A 27,924-nucleotide genomic window follows, 5' to 3' on the forward strand; every position below is an offset into this window, starting at 1 on the left:
TACTGTCTTTATACTGTAGCTCACTGGGCTGGACACATGTAGTAAATACAATATATCCTCAGTTGAGGTGGTGATTGCTTTTAAAAGGACAAAGGAGCCAGGTATCACTGATGCAGATATAACCTGTTTAACAGGTCAAAACTGGGGCGGTGAGGCGCTTTTACTTTACTGGAGTATTTCCAGTTTTCAGTACTTTTGCTTCTACTCCACTACATCTCAGAGGCAAATATTATACAATTATTTGTAAACTTTAGTTACTACTTACATTGTAGATTTTGATTTTGATTACAAAACATCCATTACCCACTTATACATTTCGGCGATTTGAAAATAGCTGATTGAAAACTTGAGAAATTATACATTTGAAAACTTGAGAAATGGGACATTCCACCACTGCATGAAACATTTGAATGATTAAAAACAACAGAAACACACACAAACTAGAAAAAGTGCTCCTCGGTGCACAGGTCTCCGACAGGTCAGGTAGGTTGTTGTGGGCCAGCAATGTTCGGAATTCGCCTATCAGGATGGAATAGGAAACATCGGACGGAACCATCTTGATCACTTGACTACAGAGATAATATGTACCGATTTGCATGATGTTTGGACAAAATGTGTTGGAGTAATATAAAAAAGAAAAGTGTTGCAAAAATCTGCCTCCTGGTGGCGCTATAATAGGGCAATGTTAAAAGGGTGGCATTTGTTCCTCAACGAAGTGCTAATGTGTGTGCAAAGTTTCACCGCAATCGGACGCTGGGTTCATGATTTGCGGCAATTTGTTCAAAACGGGCCACTCCTGCAAAGTTTAGATGTCAATCTTAGCCAATCAGGATGGAATATGAGAAATCAAAGAGATCCGTCTTGATCACATGACTATAGAGATCATGTGTACCGATTTGCGTGAAATTTGGATAAAATCTGAAGGCTTAATATAAACAAATGTATTTTACTTTAGGCCTCCTGGTGGCACTTTAAAAGGCAAATGTGAAAAATGCAGGGCAAAGGTTTTTCACTCTAGAGAGTGTGCAAACAAAGTTTTACACAAATCGGTGCAGTTATTGGTAAAAACACGAATCGACCTGTTATAGCGCCACCATGAGGCAGATTTGAAACGTTTTAAGTGGCATTTCTACCTCGGCCTAATGGGAATGTGCGTGTGAAATTTCACGGAAATTGAAAGTTGCGTTCATGATTTGAGGCATTTTGTTCAAAACCGGACAGATCCGGGTTGATCACATGACTATAGAGAAACTGTATACCGATTTGTATGACGTTTGGATACAACGTGTAGGAGTAATATAAAAAATGGGTTTTGCACAAATCGGCCTCCTGGTGGCGCTATAACAGGCCCATGTGAAAAATGGAGGGACGGACGGACGGACGGACGGACAGGGGGTAAAACATACTCTCTCGCCATGCCTTCGGCCTGGCGGAGACAACAAATCTAAGACATTCCACAAGTGGTTCTTAGAAATGTCCATAGAGGCTGCAGCTCTCAAGACCTATAGAAGCGCATTCCATACCTTTTAGTTTTTTTTACCTTTTTTCATGCCGCAGGGGAACATCAGTTTTCAGCCTCACCCAGCTGAGTGCTGCAGTCCATGTTGGGCCTCGTTGTGCGCTGCAAATAACTCAACCTGTATTCTTAGAAGGATGCATTCCAGATAATTTAAGTGCTGCATTCATCCCTAGGTACAGTATGTGCAGAAACCGGTTTATTAGTTTTACGGTACAGCAAAGTAGAACATGACGCAAACATGCGTACACAATGCACATGCAACAGCCACGTGCCATGTGAATGGCAACGACGTGCAGTACAGCACGTTAAGTTACATTTCTTTATTAAGACTTTCAGAGGTCTTTTATCTCTCCATGCCAGTAGATAAAATAACACCTTTCTGGGGCACCATGTAAAATCAAACACACACACACACGCACGCACGCACGCACGCACGCAGGCAGGCAGGCAGGCAGGCAGGCAGGCAGGCAGGCACACACACACACACACACACACACACACACACACACACACACACACACACACACAGTCTAGTGACAGAGTTAAGCACACTAAGTTCGGCATTCAAAGATGTTCCTTGGAAAGTAGACGCGCAATCAAACACAACACTCAACTTTTTCTTCTGTGGGTGGTACACACCATGATGCGGTGTGTACCACACCCTCCCATCAGAACGACCCAGACCCTCAGTTGGCACCTACTCAGCATAACCACTCACTCATAAAGTTGGTGTAGTCTGCATGAAAAAAACACTTGTTGAATCTCCTTTTTAGAGCCAGGGCACGCTGTTCAGCAACCTTCCTGTTGTTCGGTATTCTAAAATCACCTTGTCTCAAAGGCAGGCCAATGTTGCAATGACCATCAACCAACTGTACTGTTGACAGACTCCATGAAGTTGAGGTCTTCCCTACACAATCCAAGCTGTTCATCCTGAACACATTCAGGGAAGTCTGCCTTTGTCTGCTGCTCCCACAGCTGAAATCTGATTGACGGTGACATCATGACTCATGCAAGCGGTGTCGGTAATGCAGTCACCTCTGAGAGAACCATTCACGGTCCAACCCAACATGGTTCTAATCGCATAAGGACCGCCCTTCCACACTTCTGACCACTTCCCTAGGCTCTAAAGCCTTGGGAACATTGGTTCCAATAAGAAGATCCACCCCTGAGTCGATCGCCGTTATTCAAGGTGTTCAAGGTGCGACCAATTCCGCAGATCTTCCTGCCTAGGGATGTTGTCTTGGTGGACAGGCATACATTTATGAGTGAACATTGCAGGCAGCTCGCAGAAACAATCTGTGTCCAGCCCAGCTACCTCCAAATATATCACAATGTGACTGCCCACCACCTTCTCCTGACCCATTGTTCTTAGGAGAATGTCAGACCGTCTTCTTGAGAGGTTCAGCCGGTTCATGAGCCCTTCTGTGCAGAATGAAGCCGAGCTCCCAGGATCAAGAAAAGCATAGGTGACCACTGTTGTATGACCTTTCTTGGACTTGGACTTTCACCAGCCCCAGTAAGACCACTGGACTGCGCCGAGATCAAAGCACTTTTATCTCTTGTACCCGTTTGTCCATTGGCTGGTGGGATGTTTCATACTGCACACAAGGCGTTTGCGGCAGTCTTTGCTTTTGTGCCAATGCACATGCAGCCAAAACACACCCCTTTCTCTTTCAAGAAGGACATCTTATCACTGTGTGTCTTCCTTTCCAATATGAAGTGCATGTCCAAGGTATGCCCAGCTCCACAAAGCAAGCAAACTCCAATAGGTGAGCTCTTTTCCCTCTTCCATCCAGTGTTATTGTTCCTATCTATGGTAGCGACAGTGGTCACAAAGCTACTTCCCATGGGTTTAGAAAAAGACTGAGGTTTAGCAAGCCTCACTTCCTGCCTCGATACTTCAGGGGGAGAATCTCCAAACAGTGGGTTGCTTGCAATTTTCTTTTTGCTTGCCAAAGTGATCTTGCAGTAAGGATTTGGCCTTGGCATAGCCACTTGCAGCAGGAATATGCTGACAGCTTCGAACCATATCTCTGGGCTGCCCTTTAGTATATATCTAAAGGTGTAGGTTGGTATGAATGCAACTGCGACTGAGGACGTGCTTGAGGGTTATGTGTTCCACTTTGTCACACCCTAACTGTCTCAGCCCTTGGCTGCGGCTGGTCTAATCCAACTTGTGACTGCAGCCCCACATAATTCACCTTAGGCCGAGCATCCAATAAGTGAGGACGTGGCTTCTTAGGCCGAGCATCCAGCAAATGTGAACGTGACTGCTGTTCACTAGAAGCATATTGAGATGGCTGACCTACTGGCTGCCTCACTGACAAAGGCACACATGTCTCAGTATCAGCATCCAACATATGAATAGTTTATTTTTCTCAAAGTAGGAATTATGTACCACTGGCTGCAGCACCAGACACTGGAGAGGTACGTGCTAGAAACCTTCAAGACATTTATTTTAGCTGCTGATGCCACTATCTCCATCTCCAAATCCAACTGCTCTCTCTTCTTTTTGACCTACGCCTCTTGCTCTTCCAAAGCATGTATCTCCTTGAGCAGCTTCCGACGAGCAAGGAGTGCTTCTGGCAGTGGAGCTACACTGGAGGCAGTGGAGCTACACTTGCTCCCTGCAGAGCTCATTTTCTTTGATGCTTCAACTGCAACATTAGAAATACTGTCGTCTGGGTTACCATCTGCAACAGATGTTCCCACCTCATCCTCAGGATGTTCTGAAACACAACTGCATTAGGTGTTTCAACATGAGGTGGTTGTGGCTGAGGTGAAGCAGAAGTAACATCTTCATGTAACTGAACTGTACTTTGAATTTGGCCATTTATGTCTGAAAGCCATTTATTTGTATTTTCAATTAATTCAACTTTACGTTTGTGTATGTTTGAAAACCAAATATTTTGCCTTTCTTGTTCGTCTGGAGGAAGCAATGGAATGACTGAGCCATGAAACTTATTTGCTTCATCGTACAGTGCAGATGCATTGTGAAGATGAGATTGAACGGTTCGAGAATTGTCAGAACTTTGCATAAGCTTGTTAATGTTACTTTTACAACTTCTTAAATTGTGTTAACCTAAGCTTTTCGTTCCTTTTGAAGATGTTCCATTTTATTTACTAATGCTTTAGCAGTGAACTTTGATTGTCTTTTCTGATCATTTATACTGACCTTAGAATGGGGCCTTGATGAATTTGAATCCATTTAGCATTAAATGAATGATCAAAAAACAATACCAAACCCATTCACATCTAAATCATAAATCATCATAGCCCTAGTAGTAGCAGCCTATGTGTGTAAAATGTAAATGTAAGATGTGAAGAATAATGAAATTCACAGTGTCAATCAATTGACAGGACACTTATGTAAATAGCCTAACCCTATATTGTTCCCCAAACTGCCTGTGTGTGTATGACGGCCCATTAAAAGGACTCACGTCCAAACAAAAGCTCAAGTTTAAAATGTTTTATTTCAGTGTCACCAAACAAATACAATACAAGTTTCCAATAAATATATGCAATAAATATGTGCAAAGAAATAATTTAAACAGTGAGCAAAATTCGAAATGAGGTCAACAAAATATACCTCTCCCAGCTCACCGTACCCCCACGGTCAAACCAGCCTTAAGGTGAGCAGGTGAGGACAATTACTTGTAGCCGCTGGAGGCCACCCACAGAGACACTCCCACCATCAAGGTGCCAATGCGGTGCCAACATCTATCAGACCTATCAATACGCCCATCACCCAATGCAGTGCGCAAATACAAATAGCCCATTTGGCTCCTTGAGTAACTATGTATTACTAAAACGTGAACGTAATTAGTTATATTACTAGTTACTGGAAAAAGGTATTTTTTTTCAATAAGTTACTTTAGTTACTTTCCAACACTGTTATTTTTTCTGTACTGAATGTATGCTCCCTTTATATGATAAAACTGTGTAATGATTTTACACCCAAAAGATAATTCTAGGTCAAGTTAACCTTTTCATCAGAATCACCTTTTTTGTTTGGCACATGGCACATGGCACAGCGACAATCATTAAACGATTAATCCAGGATTGTTGATTTTATATATACACATGACTCAGGCTGATTACACATGAGATACAGCTGGTGAAGACATGAACATAGAACCATGAAAACTAGAACATGATTATAACAGAAATACAAGACCTACACAAGAGGGACAAAGTCTGTAACTGTGACACCTGGAGGATGAACCATTCTTATTTTGTTTACAGGAATCACAAGACTTTATTTAGCTTCTCCCTTTCCATCTCTCGCATCCATCTCTGCTTCTGAGGTCATGTGTTGCAGCGGAGCATTTGTGTTCTGGGTCAGCAGGTCGGCTGGCAGGTCGGCTGGCTCACATAACAAATGGAGGCGCTAATGAGTAGAGAAAAATAATTGCATTACCCATTATTCCATGGAATTTCACATTTGGGGAATTTACATTAATTCAGAAGTCATTAAAACATGAACAAACATACCTGAATGATTAATAATGGCGAAACATTATGTGGCCAACAAGGCATGGACTTTCCCACTTTCCAATCATTTTCGACTTTTCTGTGCTTCAGTTCTAAGTCTGCAAGTATATTTTCATACTGCAGGCTTACTGAAACCAATCCAATCCAGTGGCTTCCACACAAATCAACCAAGTCACAATAGGCTTTGGTCACTGGTCAATTATACTGTGAGATATAGTCATTGGATTAAACATGCCAGATTATAAGTATGGTCCTTTAAATTTCCAGTGTAAACTAAAGGGAAAATCCACTCTATGATATCTACAAACAGACTGCAAATCAGTCTGGCTAATGCAATTCTGGACTGCATCCAAAGTCTGGGAAGATTCTTTTGATACTGTCTGCATATGCCGAAGGCAAGGAGCTGTTTGGTTAGTGGTGTGTAGGCTACTACGTTGGTTAAGTCCCCATCTTGAATCGATCAAATCACAATCTATAGCCTCATGAAACAATAGTTTCACATGTCCTTCATCTATTAACTAGGTAGCATTGAGGGTATTTATGCTTGTCAGGTAGCATTGTCCTCCCACAAAAGTGATGTGGCCATATCTGCCATCGTCTTTGAGATGCAAACAACACAGGTTTCAGCATTGCAGACGGACCGTATACAGTGATATCTTTTTCTGTTCTAGTGCAAAACTATGTATTGTATAGTGCAGGGACCTGCGACATCCACTATCTTCTGAAAAATGAGGAAGCACCTTTGTTTTATTCGTTTGCACCTCCAACACACGTCATAGATTAATTTCCCCTATATTCAAACATAGCCTAGGGCATGACATCACTGTAGCTAAAATAATACAACATTCAAATCATGCTTTGATTTCTGTCTTATAGGGAGACATGTTGTCTGTTTGTAAATATTAACTTAGCTGGCCAATATCATTAGAATAGCAGAATGCAGAATGTCCCTTTAAAGAGTATCAAAACTGAGAGTTGCTGATGTTTGTGAACAGTTTGTTTTCTATTAGTAGTAGTGATAGCGTTTACAAGGAAATTGCTGTTGAGATGAGATGAGAGATGTTGGTAGTTTGGCATACAATTATGGACTTAAGATGAGGCACCATTTTAGCAACAATACTTTAGGCCCTCATCACCATATCACATTCATTCTGAAGACTTTAGTTAGCAGTGTGGGCACAAATAAGATAAAATGGTAATGTTGCTGAGTTGAATCAGTGTGGGGACTGCATGGGTACAATGTTAATCATTCAATATATCCCAAACACCAAATTTACACCTACTGTACAGAACATAATCCCCTGTCACAGTATATCTCTCAAATGAATTATTCCAAAATGTTACTACGTACTCTCACCTGGTGGAGGGTTCCTGGCCCAGTGGTCAGTTTCATCAGTGCCCACCCTGGTACAAGTACAATGGAGGAGAGAGCCAACAGCCAGCCCATAACGTTGGCCCATTCTGGATAGATATACCAACGGTTGTAAGTTAGGGGCTGGTACTCCACTAAGGAACCTATGAAACAGAGCTGAGGGGAGAAAGGAAACAAAAAAGCTTTTGTGCCAATAAATGTTATGGATATTTATTACACGGCTTGGTTGAATGCTTGATTCTGATTGGTCTGTCATCGGTCAATATTTCTGGATAATGACCGATGAGCTCTATAACGGACCGCTGTCTAATCAGAGACTCAGAAAACCTGCTCATGTCAACCTGCGCTGTTTTATGCTTTATCCAACATGACAGCCATGTAATCAAACAAACAAACAAACAAACAATGTAATTTACAACTAAACTTTGCTCTCAAGAATGTTTTTGAAAAAATTTGAAGTGAGAAATAACCGAAAAGTGATTCTATTTGATCCACGGGGGAGTACCAAAACGCTCGCCCCGGGGTAAATCTGGCGGTATTACAGGCAAATCGGCGGTAGGCTATATAGAATGGGGGCGAGTGTGTTTTGGGGCGAGTCTTCCCGTTACCTTATGGAATGCTGTCATTTATTTTCCGAGGCGAACTTGTCCGCCCAGCCCAGTACTTAGGGACTGGTCGTTATTTACAGGAGCTTGGTATGGCCCAGAAGAGGGGGGGTCATCAAACTGTTTTTTTGAGCCATGGGGGGGGGGGGGGGGGGGGGGCATGTTTTTTTATTTTGGCTTTAGGGGGGGTCATACAACTTTAATTTATTGAATTATGTATGCTAAAAATGTTTAGTTTTTCATACGTATTATACCGCTATTTATATTGCGTTTAATAATCCTGTATGGTGAATTGACATGGCATCTCCCACAGTGGGAGTCTCACTTCTGTTTAGTTGCGCAGTGAACAATGTTGCCAGACTGGCCAATTTTAAGTAATTGGGCTGGAAAAAATAGCATTGGGGCCCCATGCTATTGGGCGGGCACATTCGCTTTCTTTTTAACATATCTGGCATCCGTTTAATGTTGACATTGGAAAACGGATGAGTTGTCTGAGATGCTCTCAGAATGTATCTCTTCCCTGTATCAGTGGGGAAAGATCATTTTGCAAACTGGAAATTATCATAAATAGACTGGGGACTGCATCGATTCATGACAACAGACTGAACCATTTAACTTATCCATTGAATCACACGTTGCATGAATTGGATGTTTCCGACCTTAAAAGGACTTCGCCTTAAAATAAAGCACTATTATATCATATTGGTAAGTCAAACGTGCAGCGCTTTAATAGTGTTAATTTATATTTATTTATGTACAGTATGGTTGGACATAAGGCAGCGCCGACTGCAGTCAGTGCTTTCTGAGAGAATGTGACAGCTGATTTTGTGTGTGTGTGTGTGTGTGTGTGTGTGTGTGTGTGTGTGTGTGTGTGTGTGTGTGTGTGTGTGTGTGTGTGTGTTTGGGGTGCAGAGGGCTTATAATGATGATAGCACTTGATTGCAAAGCACTATTATATTAATTTTGATAATGTCTAATAAACAATGTTGTCTATCAATGCATGCGCTTCATTACGCACATAACGCATGCGTCTGCTGACTGCTGGTGTATGAGAGACGCACGTCGCACGCACACTAACTTTCCTAGGCAAGTGGAGTAAAGTTTGCGGGGTGGCTCGGTGTGTGCGCGCGCGTGTGCGTGCGTTATTGTGTTTGCCAGATGTGTCACCTGATTCGGATGCTATCAATGCATAGAATGGGAGATTATCACGTTCTATCAGACCATTGAATGGGCGAAGTAGGCGACCTACCGTCTACCCCGCGATTTATCAGACCATTCAGTGGGCGTAATCAGGAGCTACTGACCTACCGACGGAGATGACTTAAATACTTTAGTTTCGGTTTTGGTTTTGGTTGTTTCGGTTTCGGACCATGACGGAGGCGCGCAGTCTCAGGCGAGGTGGAGCCCCGCGACGGGCCACCGAAGGAGCTAAGGCGACTGAGTTGCTGTCCGGAGCGGTGCGACCCTCGCCTGTGCCTACTCAGCGCCGTTCGAGTTATGTACCGATATGGACAGAATCGTAAATATTGTTGTGGGGACTGCTCCGCCTCCGTCGGTAGGTCAGTAGCTCCTGATTACGCCCAATGAATGGTCTGACAAATCGCGGGGTAGACGGTAGCTCGCCTACTTCGCCCATTCAATGGTCTGATTGTTAAAGTAGGTTTTCTCCTTATCACCCATATGTATAGATACCAATGCAGGGCGAAACATCACATCAGTATGTATACAAAGTACCAGTAACTTTCAACAAAGGCGACAAGAAAAAACCAGACTCAGGACACAGGCAGCCATTGGGTGCAATAAAATATCTTGTATTCAGACAGAGAGAGAATGGAAGGTTACAGTATCACAGGGTAGGCATCATCGGTCGTCGTCTCTCTGTGCCATTAAACAGAGAAAGCACTGGTCTTTAACAGCGTCCAGTAACATAAACATATGACATCATTGAAGATACATCAAGCGTCCAGCCCTCGGAGGTGTTGTCCTGCCATTGGTGGATAGGATGAGTACGTCATCGTCAGATGAGGATGATGATGGTAGATGATGATGATGATGATGATGTGACAGTTTATCTTTGAACAAACAGCGTCGACATGTCTCGAACAACACGTTAGCCTCGGCTCTGACCTGTCTGGTCAGAGGTAACTTCGTGACACTGCGAGAAGGGTTATGCATTTGGAGGAGAACACCCGAGATATGGTGTTCTTAAAACAATAGATAACCACAGAAAGGCCTGTAACTAATTTGACCTTGCATAGACAGAGACAGGAGAAATAGGGAGAATAGAGTACATGACAGAATTTAGGCCAAAATGACAGCATTATATTAATTTGACATTTAAAGCAGGTTTAAGACATTAGACAAATTATGATTAATCAAAATATTTCTATCAAGCCTACCTTTTCATCATGATTTGGATAGGGTCAAAGGGCAAGCTGATTGTACCTTGTGACATTATTCAAACCAAACCAGACACAGACAGGCTTACAGTGACTAAGTAAGGACACAGAGATTTCAAATGACTTAAAGGGCAAATGGATTGGAAGTACAAATATATTTTAAGGACTGTATAATTTAAATCGAATTGTAGATTAATAAACCTTACATTGTGACAGAGATTTCAATGACTTAAAAAATAAATGGTTAGTTATTCGGATAACATACACATTTGTTTTTCTTCAAAAGGACTGTATAATGGTTATTCATTCAATCAGGAAGTAAAACAGGGTTATATTTCATGAGATTTCGAGACACATACGACAAAGTTTTTCCCGGGTATTACCTTTTGTTTAGTGGAGTCGCGTCTAGTTCTCCACCTGTAGCGTTCAGCAACAGCTGATTAACAATTCACATCTCCACTAACAAATAATTTTATTATAATTCAAAAATCTCAGCTAATGTACCGTTCCAAACAAACCTTTTCAAAATATGTTTAGATTTGATCAATTTTTTAGCACCTGTTATTGACCCATAGCCCGTTTTGGTTGATAGAGTGAGGGGAAATTGACCAGGCTGACAAGTTTTTGAAATTGGACTTTGACAAGACACCTACGTAACTGATCAAAGACGATTCTGGACAATTCAGATAAGAGAATTACCCCTCCTCGTGTTGAGCTGGTCCAGATACTTTAACAAGTTTTTAAGTATTTAAAATGAAACGGTACACTTCTGACCTGTATTTTTACTTTTTGGTAGTAGGGCTGTGTCTAGCCTTCCACCTGCGGCCTTTAGCAACAGTTGATTAACCATTCACATCCCCACTAACAAATAACTTTACTTTATTTATGGAAAAACTCAGTGGAATGGCCCCAAAAACCCAGGAAATACCTCCCGAATGTAATACCTCCTGATTGCATGTATATGGGGTTTATTTTGGTAGGAGGAATCATGTTAATGGATTAAGTAAGTACAACCTGAGTAAATACAAACTGTTTGTGTAATTTTCAAATGTTTTCAATCTAAGTATATTCAGCAAATCAAATCAATTATTCATCTACAAATCTCTCCCCTTGTCACATTCAATGGGGAATGGATGTGACATGGAAAAGAAACAAAATGGGCAATGGAGGTGACATGTAAAAGAAACAAATCAGATTTAAACACAATGGGAACATGAAAATGTAAAAGAAAATATGGAAATACTTATTTGAGGTTCTATTCTGAAGGGTACATTCATTTCCACCGAGCTTAGGACAACTGTGAAAATGAATGACTCTTCACTGATTTATTCTTTTATCCTTCATCTAAACTAAAAACAAACAAATGCATTCCAGGATTCGTATTAATATGTAAATCAGTTGTGGGGTTGTACCCCACTTACCTCCTAGGTCTATTTACAGCACAATACGAATTGGCCTGGAACGTGAGGCATACTGTGTTTTGTTCTGAAAATAGACAAACAAAAAAATGACAGTACAAAAGGAAAACAAATAAAGAAATACATATATTCATATATCTATATACATATATATAATAATTTTAAACCTTCCAATACCCTCAGATACCTATAACCATACATGGCGTTACATCGTATGGATACAGAATATATGAAAGAATTATGATTAAAATGTTTAAAATTAAAATATAACAATGACAAAATTAAAATAAACATATTTGTTGCGAAGAGTTAGAGTTAGATAAAGTACATCAAAATAAATTGAAAAGAAAACACAGACTTTGGAAAAAAATTAAATAGCAGATCTACAAGTTTAGTCAAAAATGATCTTTAAATAAAATAGCAGATCTACAAGTTTAGTTAAAAATGATCAAATATCTTTAAAACTTTAAAATAATTCTTCTTATTCATCATTAAAATGTTTCCAAAGAATAGTATAAAGAATATTATAATATTGTAATGTATTTAATCAATGGAATGTGTAGGAGTGACCCTGATAAGTATTGAATGTAATGGAATCTGTAGAAGTGACCCTGATAAAGTGACGTGACAGGGAAGCTGATACTTCCTGTTGAATGGGTAATTGAGTCAAATGGAGTGTAAGAGAGACCATTAAAGAAAATCCAAAAAATTAGAACTTATTATTTAAGGAATATGTCTATATAGACATATCCATACATGTGGCGAGGGATGGAACTAGAATGGTCAAAATATGGTTACAGAGGTCTGAGTTTAAGATATAAGTACAATGAAACCACAGAAAATAATCAGCATTCCTGGGTTGAGTTTATTAGTCGACTTAGTCTGTCTAGCAGACGAATGAGCTCTTGTGATTGCTTAAATCAACCATTTTTATCGATTAATGGTCTACCACACGTACAATAATTTATGAAAAACATATCCCCGAAAATCAATAATTTGTGAATGCAAGTCGACCAATATTCATAATCTACAGAGTAAAATAGATATATTAGTTCTCGTGACAAACATTAACCAAAATTAATTTACGCGAATGACGAGGGGTCGCACACTTATCTACACTTGATCCACCCTCCCCTGGCGTGAGACCAGCATAATGATTTATACATGTACCTAAAACGTTCTCGTCGAACACCCAAAGTTTGGATCGTGGGTTATTCTAGATGATATGATCAGAGGTACACCATAAATCCATATACATATATACATACTCATACAGGGCGGAACCTAGCACAAGTATCTATATATAAATAAAGAACTGGAAATATTCAGAAATGAGAATATCCAGCTGCTTAGTCAAACACCAGTGTAAAAAATATGGAGGATGTCCAGTACAGATCGCGTGCGGTTAATGTTAATATAACCTTCTTACGTCATTATCCTACACTTTTTCATAGCACAAGAGGGCTGCCCTCACAAAAAAAATTACCCTGAGCATGTCAGTCAACAACTTGTCAACACATTAACAGCACAAAAGCAACTACGAGCAGCCTAAATGTTTACCGCGGAGAGGAAGGAAGAGAAAAAGAGAGAGAGAGAGAGATGGAGAGATGGAGAGAGAGAGAGATAGATATATAGTGAAATATTGTATTTTTAAGAACGTTTAGTCTAGAATCCCTTTATGGCAGTGGATACGGGCGCTCTAACAGACTATAGTTAAAGTTTGACACGCTCAAAGCCCTGAAAAGATTCCCCGTTCAAAAAGTTTTGAAGAACGAAAATAAATGATGAGTTATATAAGTGACCGTCTAGACCATATTATACAAAATATATATATTCAAGAATGTTTTTCATGAATTTAAGGGGGTTATAAAACATTTTAGTTTAAATCAAAATTAACAAAATAAAATTAAATCAAAATTAAGGAGTAGTCTGTTCATAAAGTCTTGTTTGTGTAACATAAATGAAACAATATTACAATTAAAAGAAAAAGATTTAACTCTTGAAACGTAATGTCTAATGATTATCACAATCCCTCCTTTGACCCGACATAAAAGTCAGGAAAATGAGCGATTTGACCATAAATGGTATCTTGCAGTTATACCTATATATACACACATACATACATATGCCTGTCGATATACATATACCCACAGATACAAAGAACTACTGGTATTTATATCCATACGTACGCATCCTGCAGGCATCAAGGTAGACCCATGTATACTGTACGTATGTATATCCATACAAAAAATACAGATCAACGATCTAAAAAAAATTATCTGTATTTAGAAAAAGGTTCACCAAAAGATTCCTTGTAAGCATTAATCTGATATAAAGGTTAGCGTTGTATTTTTAGCATGAATTAGTTTCGAGGGAGCGAGTTCTACAAGCTACTGTATGCTAGATGCTAGATGACCCCGGAAGTATAAGCTACCGGGGTTTCCCATAAATCGCCCCGGAAGTATAAGCCCGCAATGATTTATGGGAAATGAAGTCATCTAAAAGCCACATAGAGAAGTCAGCGACAATTATTCTGAAGTTGAATAGTTGACAAGGAGGAAACTTATTATTTAAAACGTATTATTAAGGCCAAATATTTTTACTGGTTCAATTAATTAGAACAGAAGGTTCAAAGAAAGGAATATAAAATGTATTATTAAGGCACAATATTAAATGGATTTAATCTACAGTGGTCAAAATAAAACCGGTCAAAGGTAAAAAATCTATATACGCTCAGAAAGAGACAGATAAGATATAGTTAATCAATACGAAATCCACCGAAACAGAACGTAGTAACAACAAGCAGTAACCAGTATATAACAAAAGGACTGACTTGTGAATTATACATGTAGGTAAGAAATCGCTGAAAGGACCTTAATAAATGACCACTAGATAAGAGAATTTATGAGACATTAGGAATGTCTTCCCAGGAATATAGGTGATAAAACATTTTTACTTGACTGACTCCCTGGCGGAGCTGTGTTAAACAGTAATTTAAAAACAGGCTTATAATTTATGAGACAAATCGTTCGGTAAAGACAATAAAATAAAATAAAAAGGTATACTCATCAGATCAAGGTTTACATGGAGAAGTTACGTGGAGATCCCAATCACTGGACCATGGTAAAAATAAAATAAAAAGATATACTCATCAAATCGATGGTTCAGGGATCCTGACCCCGATGGCTGGACCATCTGGAATTTGAGACATGTCGAGAGTCAAGGGGCAAGTCCAAAGGTCCAGCGATCGCGTCCAGGTCCAAAACAAAATAAAATAAAATAAAAATGTGATACTGTTCAAAGACAACCTTCATCTGAATAGAAGTGATAAATCGTTACACCCAGGGCTGGTTCGTTTGATACGTATTAAAACATGGTCTGCCAGGGGAAGAGAGTCTGACCGTACAGTTCCGGTCAATAGCTCAGTTCCCCCCGTCCACCCTGTTTTAAACATATCCGGCTTCGATCGGACCAATTGTTAAAGTAGGTTTTTTCCCTATCAACCATGTATAAATATCGATGCAGGGCGAAACATCACATCGATATTCATATAAGTATTAGAACATTTTCATAAAAGGCGATAAAGAAAAACCAGACTCAGGACACAGGCAGCCATGGATGTAATGAAATATCTTGTATTCAGACAGAGAGAGTGGAAGGTTACAGTATCACAGAAATGGTAGGCATCATCGGTCGTCGTCTCTCTGTGCCATTAAACAGAGAAAGCACTGGTCTTTAACAGCGTCCAGTAACATAAACATATGACATCATTGAAGATACATCAAGCGTCCAGCCCTCGGAGGTGTTGTCCTGCCATTGGTGGATAGGATGAGTACGTCATCGTCAGATGAGGATGATGATGGTAGATGATGATGATGATGATGATGTGACAGTTTATCTTTGAACAAACAGCGTCGACATGTCTCGAACAACACGTTAGCCTCGGCTCTGACCTGTCTGGTCAGAGGTAACTTCGTGACACTGCGAGAAGGGTTATGCATTTGGAGGAGAACACCCGAGATATGGTGTTCTTAAAACAATAGATAACCACAGAAAGGCCTGTAACTAATTTGACCTTGCATAGACAGAGACAGGAGAAATAGGGAGAATAGAGTACATGACAGAATTTAGGCCAAAATGACAGCATTATATTAATTTGACATTTAAAGCAGGTTTAAGACATTAGACAAATTATGATTAATCAAAATATTTCTATCACTGATAAAACGTGATAATCTCCCATTCAATGCATTGATAGCATTCGAAGCCGGTGGATGTGTTGCATTTTGGTTTGTCTGACACGTTACTCTTTCTTTGCACTCTGTGGTTATTAGTCTCTATTTTGTCTACTTTGGTTATTTAATGCTTTCATGCTATGATATGAAGCTTTGGATGCACTGTTTTCTGTCGCATATGGAAACTGACTTTATGATCGGAGGAAGCAGAGAGAGAGAGAGAGAGAGAGAGAGAGAGAGAGAGAGAGAGAGAGAGAGAGAGAAAACAACTCACGCCCGACCCTGTGTTTTTGACAGCTTGATTGTAAACGAGTACTAGTAGTTAATATGAAAAATAGAACATAGTTGCTCAATCTTTCTTTCGTTTAGGGTGTTTTTGTAACCCCAAGAAGACACATATGGAACCAAATCAGGGCCGGCGCACCCATACAGGCGACCTAGGCGGCCACCTAGAGCGGCAGTTTGGAGAGGCGGCAAAAAAAGACGGGAAAAAATAATAATAATGATAATAAATCGGTAAAATCTGAATTAAATAACACAACCCTAACCTAACCCTAACCCTAAAACTGAAATAAAGTAACCAAAGACACAAAAAAAAGTATCATAATCCTCCCAGAACCGCGCAAAATTTCGCGCGCACACTTTGCGCGCGCAAGGGTCCCGCGCACGAATATAAAAAGTGCGAATATAAAAAAGATGGTTTATTGGGGGGGGGGGGGGGGTCCCTTATGGAATACTTTAATTGCTGTAAGCAAGGAAATACTTTGTTTTGTTGTTACTTTTGGGTCAATTTATTTATTTATTAAGTAGCTGTGCAATAAGCGCCTCGGTGCATAATCACCCTGTCAGGCTTTAAATTTCAATAATGAACACCTCCCCATGCATTATCCCTTGCTTATTTTGTTGTCTGACTTCACTTGGAATTTAAATTCCAATGCTGTGAATTGTTTTAGATTGCTCCATTTGGTGGCCTAAACTATGGATATGGGGCATTTCCAACATTGACATTATTCAAAAAAGAGCATGCTATTGGTTTTCATTCAAGCCATCTACTCAGGGACTATTTCTGTTTCTGAGACATGAGGTGAATACAATTATCTGAATGTGGATAAAGTCTTTGTCACCAGGACCACAGTTGTGAACCACTGCAACAGATAATGTTGCTTCAACTCACCAGTGAGACCAAGGGGGTGAGATAGAGCCAGCAGAGTTTGAACATGGGATTGGGGCGCACGCCTGTCATGTCATGTATGATGCCACACATACGATCTGCTCCTGATTCAGAATTTGGTACAGACAGAGGTTAGCTGTTGGCATGTTTGGACACTGCGATTGCTTGTGAATGACTTTTTATTATTTCTGAAAATACCCACCAAATACCCAGCCCAAAGCCAGGGACTCAAACACAGCAAGAAAGAGAAGGCAGGCTCCATTGCAGGCATAGTAGTCAAATAGCTGGAACACATACATCCCCCCCTGGTGGCAAGAGACATGAGGTGTGATTGCAATTTGCAACAAAGTTTATGTTCTGTTGTTTGGTTTTCAAACAATTGGTCACACCCATGGGGTCACACCTGAACCTAACCTAGATATTTTCCCAGGGTGCAATTGAGAATCTGACCTTAAGTTTTCTTTCTTTTGGTGTCAGCATTTCTGACCTTTTGGAAAACTACCCACGGTGCAAGCTTTTAATGTTGCTACTATTATGAACCTCTCCTTCCCACCTTTGAGCACATTTCATGTCTCACTATTCCCAACGTCATTTTAAAATGTATTTTAGATTTTTTTTGTGGTGGTCACTTTGCTACTATGATTTGGCAACAGGCAGGCATTGTTAGCTTGTTACCTGCCAAGCTATGCTGTTGTGTAGTATTAGATGCGGATTAGCCTTTATGCATAAGAAGAAGAAAAAATCACACCCTGTGTGAAGGAAGCGGTGCCTTTGATGAGCCCCGTATTGATGTTGTCATCAATATTTGTTTATGGGACAGACACACACCCGGACATACACACACCCGGACAGACACACGGACAAAGTCAGATATAGAGCGGTTGGCACCGCTAAAAATAAAATAAATACTGACCTCAGTGACCATGAGAAGCTGGGAGAAGAAGCAGATCATGCAGAATATGAGAAGGAATATCTCCCGTCGCCCTGTCCTACGCAGCACTATGGGAAACATATCTGCAATGGATGTCATCACCGCCTCCATTGCAACAAACTAGAAAAAAACACAATGAAAATGAGAGTGAATAACTTTTATGACTTATATGGGTATATTGTATACTTCAATGCCTGATTTATACTCGTTTGCACACCAGAAATAGCAGATAGCAGATACAAACTCGCAACACATTGCATCATCAGGCTTTAGATGGACTAACCCAAACACCCACATATTTGATATTAGGTTTGTCACACAGACACCAAATAGAGGTGAAAGTTATGAAGGTTCAAAGGGTGCTGGGTTGACATGGTCCTTCTATGCCATGATTTATAGACATTAATAGCCAAAACATTGTGGTCAGTTTGTCATGTTTTGCATTAGGCAAAGAATTGCAAGAAGCTCCTGTTTGGTCCAATTGCTAATCATATCATACATTTATCTGACAATTCAGACAAGGGGAGCAATTACTTCACAGGTCTAGTGGGACTTGTAGGCCTACAGTATGTTTTTATTTTGGGTAATATTTCATTAAGATTAATAAAAACAAGACTCAAAAAGGCTAAAGGCGCTATATGGCTATTTGATTGTTTTTAAAAGCAGTTTAAAAGTTATGAAATTGGCCAATAAGGTAGAGGGGTAGAACAAGTGCCAAAGCCACACTAGTAGAATCCACACATAGCAGGGCTTAGTGACAACAATGTGAGCCCAACATCACCCCTGGGAGCCCACAACTGACCAAATGACCAACAAAGTAAACAATCAATGTTTCTATTCCTAGAGCCTTGCAACTAAAAATGTAATGGTTGACCTGAGGGTAGCACTGGAGGAAAGGCTATGGGGTCAACACAATAAGAATGGTTAATCCTCCAGGTGTCACAGTTACAGACTTTTCTTCTCTTGTCTAAGTCGTATGTCTATGTTATATTCAAGTTGTCATGGTTCTATGTTCATGACTTCCCCAGCTGTATCTCATGTGTATGTCATAATGCATGTCTATGCTGTCCGGCAGGAACCAGCTAACTCCAAAATGTTAATTTTTCAGGAAATGAAAAAAAGTGGAGTTAGGAGGTTTTGTTCATCATTGATAAGAACAGCTGAATGGACCTCCAAGCTCACAATGAGGTTGGAGGTCAAAAGGGGGTGGAGCCTGGAGTCAGCAAAACCAGCTAACTCCGGTGGACTTCGCTGGTTTAGCAGAACATTTGAGGATCCAATGGAGTTAGCTGGTTTTGTCAGAAGTGCTTTTTAATCAACACACAGATGTAAAGGGTGTTCAATGGCCCTGATTTGTGGAAAAAAAATGCAAAAATTGTCAAAATGGAGTTAGCTGGTTTCTGCCGGACAGCAATGATTATAGTCTTGTTCCCCAGTCAGTCCTTAGGGGGTTATTGTTTGGTGTTGCATGATGTCAGTTTGTTTGTGTTGTTTGCTCTGTTCATCTGTATTCACCCAGTCATGGGTTTTGAACACCTGCCTGGCTGTCCTGCTTTTGGCTTCTCAACACTCCAGTATTTGAGTATGGGGTCAACAAAATCATTGGGGTTAATAGCTCAATGTAGCAGTAGTGGCTCAATGTACATGGGCTTATGGTGCATCTTCTTCTGATTACTGACATGCAACATGAAGGGGTATTTCACAACAACAACAACAACAACAACAACAACAACAACAACAACAACAACAACAACAACAACAACAACAACAACAACAACAACAAAAGTCACTGCACAACATTGAGCAGTTCTGATTTGATATAGTAAAAGTGATTTCATAACAACCACTATGACCAAAGTCTGAAACTTTGAAAACTTTGAAACCTAGTATATTTCAATATGAAATGTATTTGCATTTGTATATCACCTGTGAATCCAGACCCAAGAGCATGATCATGAAAAAGAAACAGACAGCCCATAGCTGAGGTAGGGGCATCATGGCTATTGCCTGAGGGTATGCAATGAAGGCCAGCCCTGGACCTGAAAACAGAAACATACTGTAACACTGTAGATCATTACCATTTGTCATTGTTATCCAACCATGAGCGGGTGTATGAGTCTGAGCCACAGCCAAAGCCTGATGCAACAGGGCTGCCAGTCTCTCCTAAGATGTGAAATCTACCAAATCATCGCTGGCAGTAACAATTTAGTGCACAGTGGCACTTGTACTGAGTGGTCAACTGGCATATGATATAACCCCTAACAATCTAACCAACTCACTGAGAATATACTCTTTCATGACCTTCTTCTGCTAGTTTACATGTTGGTTGCTGAGTCGTTGCTTGAATGATCCCACACACAATAGCCCTCATTTATCAACGTGGTGTACACCAAATAATGGCCGTATGGCGAGATCACAGCAGTTTTCGGCATTTATCAATCTATCGTGACTTTGACGTCAGCGTACGGCCCGCTCAGATCTCTCGTCAGGTCAGAGGCAGTGTAAACTTTGGCTACACCCGTTTGTTCCATTTTGGACATGCGGAGCAGCATTGTCTGACCATCTGACAGGCATCTGGACACATGTATCCACTCCAAAATGTATATGTACTGTAACACACTAATAAATAATCCCTCTGAAAATATAACATTTTATAAAATCATTTAAACACACTACTTTAACACTCATTCAGATAAGATTGCAGATCTGGCTGCATTGGCTATTTAGCTCCGACCAAATGTACGCTAGGATTGGCGTAAGGGAAAATATAAAGCAAAAAATAAGCCGTTTTTTTACACTCCATGGATACATGAGGGCCAATGTGTGTGGGATTATTCTTGTGTCTCGAACTCTGTATGACTTCAGAATGGATTATATATATAATTACATAATAATTATATCATTTACGTAGACATTGTGACTTGCAGTAGGCTACCTGACTCTGCCACTTCATCAATGGGAACACCCTGCTCGTGAGCCATGAATCCCAGCACTGAGAAGACGGCAAATCCAGCCACTGTGCTAGTGGCACTGTTCAGCAAACACAGATATAGGCAGTCTCTGCAAAACATGATAAAAATCAGTCTTTAGCTTCAGATTTGATCTCACAATAACTCAAAACAGCTGTATTCTGAATATCTTACATGTGTTCATTAGCACAGTAGGCCTAGTTGGACCAGTATAGATACAGATATCAGGTTATGTGTTCACAGCCACCCATTTTTATTAATGCTATGGATACCAAGTAACCAACGCAACTTCACACAATGCATTTTGAACAGACTTGCCTGTAGCAGTTGTTGTTGTATGTGTTGTAGCTCCCTAGAACAGTTAAGGAACCCAACCCTATGGCGTAAGAGAAGAATACCTGGCCAACTGCTTCCATCCACACCTGTTCTGACAAAAGTAGCAACGAGTGATGCATGCATAAAGCCATTCAGTTAACCTCTCATGGACTGAAATCAGCCTATAATGTTTTAATTGCAGATCATAATCTGCTACCTGTGGGTTGGTGAGATGTGAGGGATCAGGAAGGAGGTAGTACACAATGCCTTGTAAAGCCCCTGGTAGAGTGAGTCCACGGATCAGAAGAATCAATAACATTGCATAGGGGAAGGTAGCGGTGAAATATACCACCTGGAAATGATGGGTTGTTATTGCAGCTACAACATTTTTAATAGTGAATACTACAGTGGTAGAATGACTTCATCAGTATTGTATTTGTGCACAAATACCTTTCCAGTTGACCTGACTCCTTTCCAAATACAAAAGTAGCAGATTATCCACATAGCAATGAGGCATAACACAATCTCCCATCTGATGCTGCCCACCTCTTCAATACCGCCTGAGATAGCCAGCACTCGTCGCCTGGACAGAAAGACAGATTGTACAAAGAAGGGATGCATTTATTTTTATTGTCTGGCTGAAATGGATGATATATGAAAGCCTCGACTTATACCAATAGTTTCCTATTATATACTTCCATCAATGTCAGTTTTACATGTGTGATAACTGAATATTCAAAGCAAGGCAATTTCACCACTTTAATGTAATTTGTCACAGTCACAATTAAATGTATACTCTTTAACAATCCTCCACATGGAAGTGCATTTTGGATGTATTAGCATAGGCCTACAGTGTTTAATTTCTAATAGAGCACCGAAGTCTGACGTAATTTCCACCCCCGTTCTGAATTCCCATAGACGTCTTTAATATCGTGTCAAATAAGAACTTTGTTCAAAAAATAAACAAATGACCTCGGCGGTTTGACTCTTATGGATATGAAGTAGAGGTCTTCACGGGTCAAATATAAATACCCGAACCCAAATGGACCCGTGATTTTTTTACCCGGAACCGAATGGACCCGGCCTATGGTCCAATATGAAGGACCGATACCCGAGTGGACCCGCGAAAAAAATACCCGTAACCGAATGGACCCGGGTCATTGTTAGAAATTGAGATCCGGACCCGAACAGCACCGAGAGCTGTCGGGAACCGACCCGTATAGAATTGTGACATAAAAGAACCGAACCCGTACATAACCCGAGCCTCCGAAAAACCCGAACGCAAAATTGTTTGCCAACGTCATTAGTACAAGTTGTCCAGCGTTAAATAAGACTTGTTTCATACTTTCTTACCTATAAATGTATAGCCTCCATGATTATGATGTATAATCCCAGTCAATGCTCATTGGACAGCTATACAAAAATAAATCCACGTTCTAGATGTTTGTAATCCTTCTTCATTGCCAACTATAATCCACGTTAATTTCTAATGTTAAACCACATTTAATGTTGTTTAACATTATAATTGGCTTTGGAGTTTCCATCGTGCTTTGAGTAGGCTATACCGGTAAATACATGGTGATATTAACTTGATTATTTTACCATTTTTAACCATTAACCAAAGCGTTATGTTAATCGACAATATTTGATATAACTGGTGTATATAAATGAGTGGGTAAAATATGTCCAAGGATTCGTCGGTGACGTCATCGCCGACGAATCCTTGCTAAAGTTGCTATTTTTAAAACAACTTCGAACATGGCGTAGCGTCCGTCGCTACTTCCTTGTTGCATAGTGACATCACTGTCGAATCCTTGGTATCTTTGTCCTAGCTTTTCAACGTGTGTGTTGATCAGCGCCGTTAATATGCGCTGTAGTCTTTGCTTGTGGTAGTGAAACACTAAACAGGATTATTATCTCATGTCAACATTCAAGTACAACTATCAGAAGATGTAACTCAGGTAAAGTAATGCGCCACTAAAGTTATAAAGTTTTCCACCCCTGTCCAAATTGTTCCTAATACAGACAGAGCCTTCGGTCAAGAAAGACGATCATCAAGGCTAATACAGACATAAATATGTTTTAATCATCCTATCCTTGTTAATATATCGCCATTTAGGTCAATGATATAACATTATGTAGTGATATGATAATATAAATAGCAGCCAGTCATTGACTGCGTCACTGCCAGTCTGTCTTCTGAGCGACCGACCTCCCTCCCTCCACTCGGGTATTAATGGAACCGTGCATTTCACAGTCTGAGCCCCGACAAACCCGCTCGCCGGGTCCACTCGGGTATTAGTGGAACCGTCCATTTCACAGTCGGTGAACCGAGACCCGAGACGGACTGTACCGGCTCCGACCCGGACCCGGAGTCACATCTTGTGAATGGACCCGAGACGGGCTGTACCGGCTCCGACCCGGACCCGGAGTCACTTCTTGTGAATGGACCCGTGACCGAGCCGGGTACGGGTCGGAACGCGGGTATTTCGGGTTACATGCCTAACCCGAAGACCTCTAATATGAAGCATCAACTGACGGTGAGAAAACGATAATGTTATTTCCGCCGAATTAGTTACATTTTCGCCAGAAACAGACTGTATCAATTACAAGTGACTGACTATCATATACGATATAGAACCTCCTCCCTGACAATATCGCCGAGACAGTTTGTTTATTTTTGGAGTACAATTCTTATATGAGAGATGAGGACTAAGATGACCCAATGTCATTCTCCATAGAGAAATTACTTTACGAACCAGGGCATGAAATTACTTTACGAATCAGGGGATGAACGAGTGACGTCAGGACTTCTGTACTCTATAGAAGCATACGGTAAGTAAAAGTTACCTTTCTTATTTAGTAATGTTGCAATATAGACATTTGAGCTCTTTATCACAGTGTGCAACCCTGGCCTGTAGTGCAAAGGAAAAAGGATGTAGGGAGCAGGAACAAAATGCAAAGTATCTACAATCATCCCTTATAAACATACTCCCAGAATTCTGTGGCAGCAGAGGTGGTGTTGGTCTGGTTAGCCCATGTGTTGAAAGCATTTTGTGATGTGAAGTTTACACAATTATCTGATGGAGTAGAGAGAACATATTTAACTTGGTTATCATAACAATGATGATGATAGTATTAATAATCATTTCAAATATTTTATTCATAATGCACTTTTAATGAATGTGAAATTCAATCATGTTTCCAAGAGGATTTGAAGAGATTTGATTAATGTGTTTATCACAGACACTACACAATTTGAACAGTATGGTTGAATGTGTGTTAAATGAATTCAGTGTTATTTTACGTCAGTAATTACCTTTTTCATTTAATTAGTGTGTAACCACCTGTCTACCAATTATGACATGCTCTCACAAAACACAAGACAATTACGGATCCTGAATTTTCCTTTTCTGTTTATAAAGCATGTGATTATTGAATAGTTACATTAACAGCTAGGCATAGAATGGAAAGGGATGTAGATCTGATCAGATAGGGCTTTCAAGTAATATGTATGTCAAATGTTATATGGGGCTATGCATAGCCTCAGTTTGTGTACAAAACGAGACTATGTTAGGTCAAATATATTGTTCGATGTCTTACCTGTGTTCCATAGGTTGTTACAACTAGCCCAAGGGAGCTGGGAGTTGAAGGATGAGATGAGGTAGAACAACCCCCAGGCCAAAATAATATTATAATACATAGCGGTGTAGAAAATAATCAGCTGCCCTGCATACCCTATACCTGTTGGTCAAATTGTAAATCATTTTGACTGGTCAGCATGTACCAAAGAATGTCATCTTGGGTTCAGTTAGGCCACTACTGTGTTGTCAATGTTTACCTTATACTCAAAACCAGGCGTTAGCTCAGTTTTGGAGGAATGTTAATGTATTGGTTTTACTAGTATTTATATTGTATTTAGAATTCAATTTACATTCACAATTCCATTTAGTTTAGTTTAACTATTAGTTCCAAATACTAATGAATTACATATCTTGATTTTCACACATGAATATCTCAAGTTGTAACAATAACAACCACAGAGGCTGTTAAAATGTTTGCTTTTGCTGTTTCGACTTTGTAATTGACCAGCCTCTCTGGCATGAGACCACGCATAATTGCTCATGTCCTATTCCATTTGCGAATTCAATTGGCGTGAAGTGGGTTGTGATTTTTGGGATTTACTATAGCCAGTGTGACTTAAAGACAAAAACATCACCTTTATGCCTTGACCACCAATGCACCATCAAATCCCTTTTCATCTTGACTGTGGAAAACCACAGTAGATGTCCCACATTGGTGCTATTGTTATGAATTACCTTCTGCCAGTGGACACAACTTCCTCCAGCAAGTGACACTCCCCTCCTGGGTGAATTGGCCCATGGAGGTCTCCAGAAGGAACAGGGGTACACCACATGTTGCCACAAATATCAGGTATGGCAACAGAAATGCACCTGAATTACACAAAGCATCACTACCTTGAATAAATAATGAAGGGTTAAACATTTAAAAACTGTTGGCAAATGAGTTGTTCTCAACAGACTTACCTCCTCCATTTTTGTAGCAGAGGTATGGGAATCGCCAAACATTACCTAGGCCGACAATATACCCCGCTACGGCCAGGCAAAATTCCACTTTGCTTCCCCAATGTCCTCTTTCTTCAATCATTACCTCTTCTGCCCGTTCAGCTGTGCATCTTTTCAACATTTCCAGAAGCTTTGTCTAGGTCTTGGTTTATATCTTTCCTATATTCCTTCTCTTTGTCCAGGTTTTTCTCTCTGATTGTTGGTGTCTATCAGATGTTGGGTTTTTGTAGTGTGCCCGTTACAAAGTCCAAGAGACACCGTCAGGCACGCTCCCAAAGCGCGTGCATGAGCGCACCCCGCAGGCGCGGGCACACTCATCAATCATTAGTGACTCTGCGCTCCGGAGACGAGCTGACTGAGACGGACTCTTTCTGTTCTTACTTATACTCTTTTCTACCATCCATTATTTTACCTGTGTGCGTCATTGAACAACTGTAAGTTGTGTTTTATGTTTGCTATAGGTTTCACCGTTATTATTGCTGGTAGGCTACTCTGCTTAGGGTCATTTTGTGCCACTGTGATGTGCCAATGTGCTAATTTGATATTTTATGACAGAACAGCTAAAACACTCAAAAGAAAACTGCCAACATATTACATTCCAGGGCTAATCAGTCTAAAAGCACCTACATTGATGTAACCCAGGGCATGCTCTAATGATTTAGCAAGGGTACCTGAGCCAGCTGTTGCTGTTGTAACACCAAGACCATAATGTGATATAAACATATTGTAAACAATTATATACACCTTTGACTAGTATGGTATCATGCTAGTCAATGGTGTATAGAATAGTAATACTATGTAATATTACATTTTATGCTGAGCATTGTTGAACATACTGCTAGCTGTATCATTAGCAATGAGTTATACTGTTAAATCATTATTGTTTCAATACAATTACATTGTAAGATACATTGGTTGTTTCATAACATACTGGCCATATTTGTGATAATCAAATTAGTGTCCTCTAGATAGATTAAATCATAAAGATAAGATTCAAACATGTTTCTAATTGTGAAAAAAACATGATTTAGACACCATGTTTGCAATCTTGCTCATGTGGTTCAAGGGTCACTGGCTCGGGCACCCTTGCTAAATCATTAGAGCATGCCCTGGGTTACATCTGGGACAAATGTGGTGCTTTTAGATTGATTCGTGCAAAAATATCCCTATGGCCCTGGATACGTTTTTAGCAGTTTATTGTAGCTGTTCTGTCATAAAATATCAAATTGGAAATGTTACACTTTACTATGTTGCCCTAAACATAAGTATTCTGAACATTTTGAGCACCTCAGTAAAATGGTAAATGGTAAAATTTACCACCTCAGTAAATCTGTTTAGCACATAGAGCCATGTTGGAAGTAGTGTACCGGTTATGGTCATTTAAAAAAGGGCGTGGTCATTTTGGGGTATTTCGTCCCAGATAGAGAATTAGTCAAAGTTCCTAAGTTGTTCCCTGGGGTCATATTAGGCAAGAACAGTTGAGATATTCTCTCCTAAATTAAGTGCATACATATCTTAGCCAGGTCCTAGACTATACTTACACTGTGTGAAGCCAAACGCGAAAATGTCCGTGCTCCATTAGTTATCGATGCGAGTCTTGTTATTATTCCCTTCATTTTCGTTTATTGTACATCCCAAAGAAACAATGATTAACCATGTTATGGTGTTGTAATGACTTAACTTTATAACAACATAATATGGAGTCTTCTTCGCTGGTTTTGGAAAAGGAGAATCGTTTCCGCAAAGTTCTTCTTTGTTGATGTGAAAAATGAGCGTGTTGCCAGATTTTGCGAGAGAGAGAGATAAATAAGCAACCAGGTCTATGAAAACAACCCCCCTTATATGTTGCATAGAACTGGATAATTGATTGAGGTCACGTGATCAGTGACATACGCAGGGTGTACTTTTGG

General features: G+C 40.1%; 2 protein-coding genes across 2 annotated transcripts in view; both read right to left on the reverse strand.

Annotated features, from left to right (window-relative positions):
- LOC311054514 (high-affinity choline transporter 1-like) overlaps positions 1-27,924 on the reverse strand; it is a gene marked incomplete at both ends in the record, with an annotated part of 75,280 nt that overhangs the window by 26,279 nt on the left and 21,077 nt on the right. The window lies entirely within an intron of this gene.
- LOC311055702 (sodium- and chloride-dependent GABA transporter 2-like) lies at positions 2,381-26,135 on the reverse strand (the record flags this gene model as incomplete). Its single annotated transcript, XM_084071974.1, has 14 exons — positions 2,381-2,494; positions 7,365-7,541; positions 17,217-17,317; positions 17,416-17,518; positions 18,127-18,264; positions 20,071-20,183; positions 21,080-21,204; positions 21,432-21,535; positions 21,646-21,780; positions 21,879-22,011; positions 24,421-24,508; positions 25,032-25,172; positions 25,748-25,882; positions 25,976-26,135. The coding sequence occupies 14 exons, from the start codon at positions 26,133-26,135 to the stop codon at positions 2,381-2,383; spliced, it is 1,767 nt and encodes a 588-aa protein (XP_083928100.1).

The sequence above is a fragment of the Gymnoscopelus microlampas genome (genome assembly GCF_963454915.1).
Source record: "Gymnoscopelus microlampas genome assembly, chromosome: 11".
Taxonomy (NCBI): Eukaryota; Metazoa; Chordata; class Actinopteri; order Myctophiformes; family Myctophidae; genus Gymnoscopelus; species Gymnoscopelus microlampas.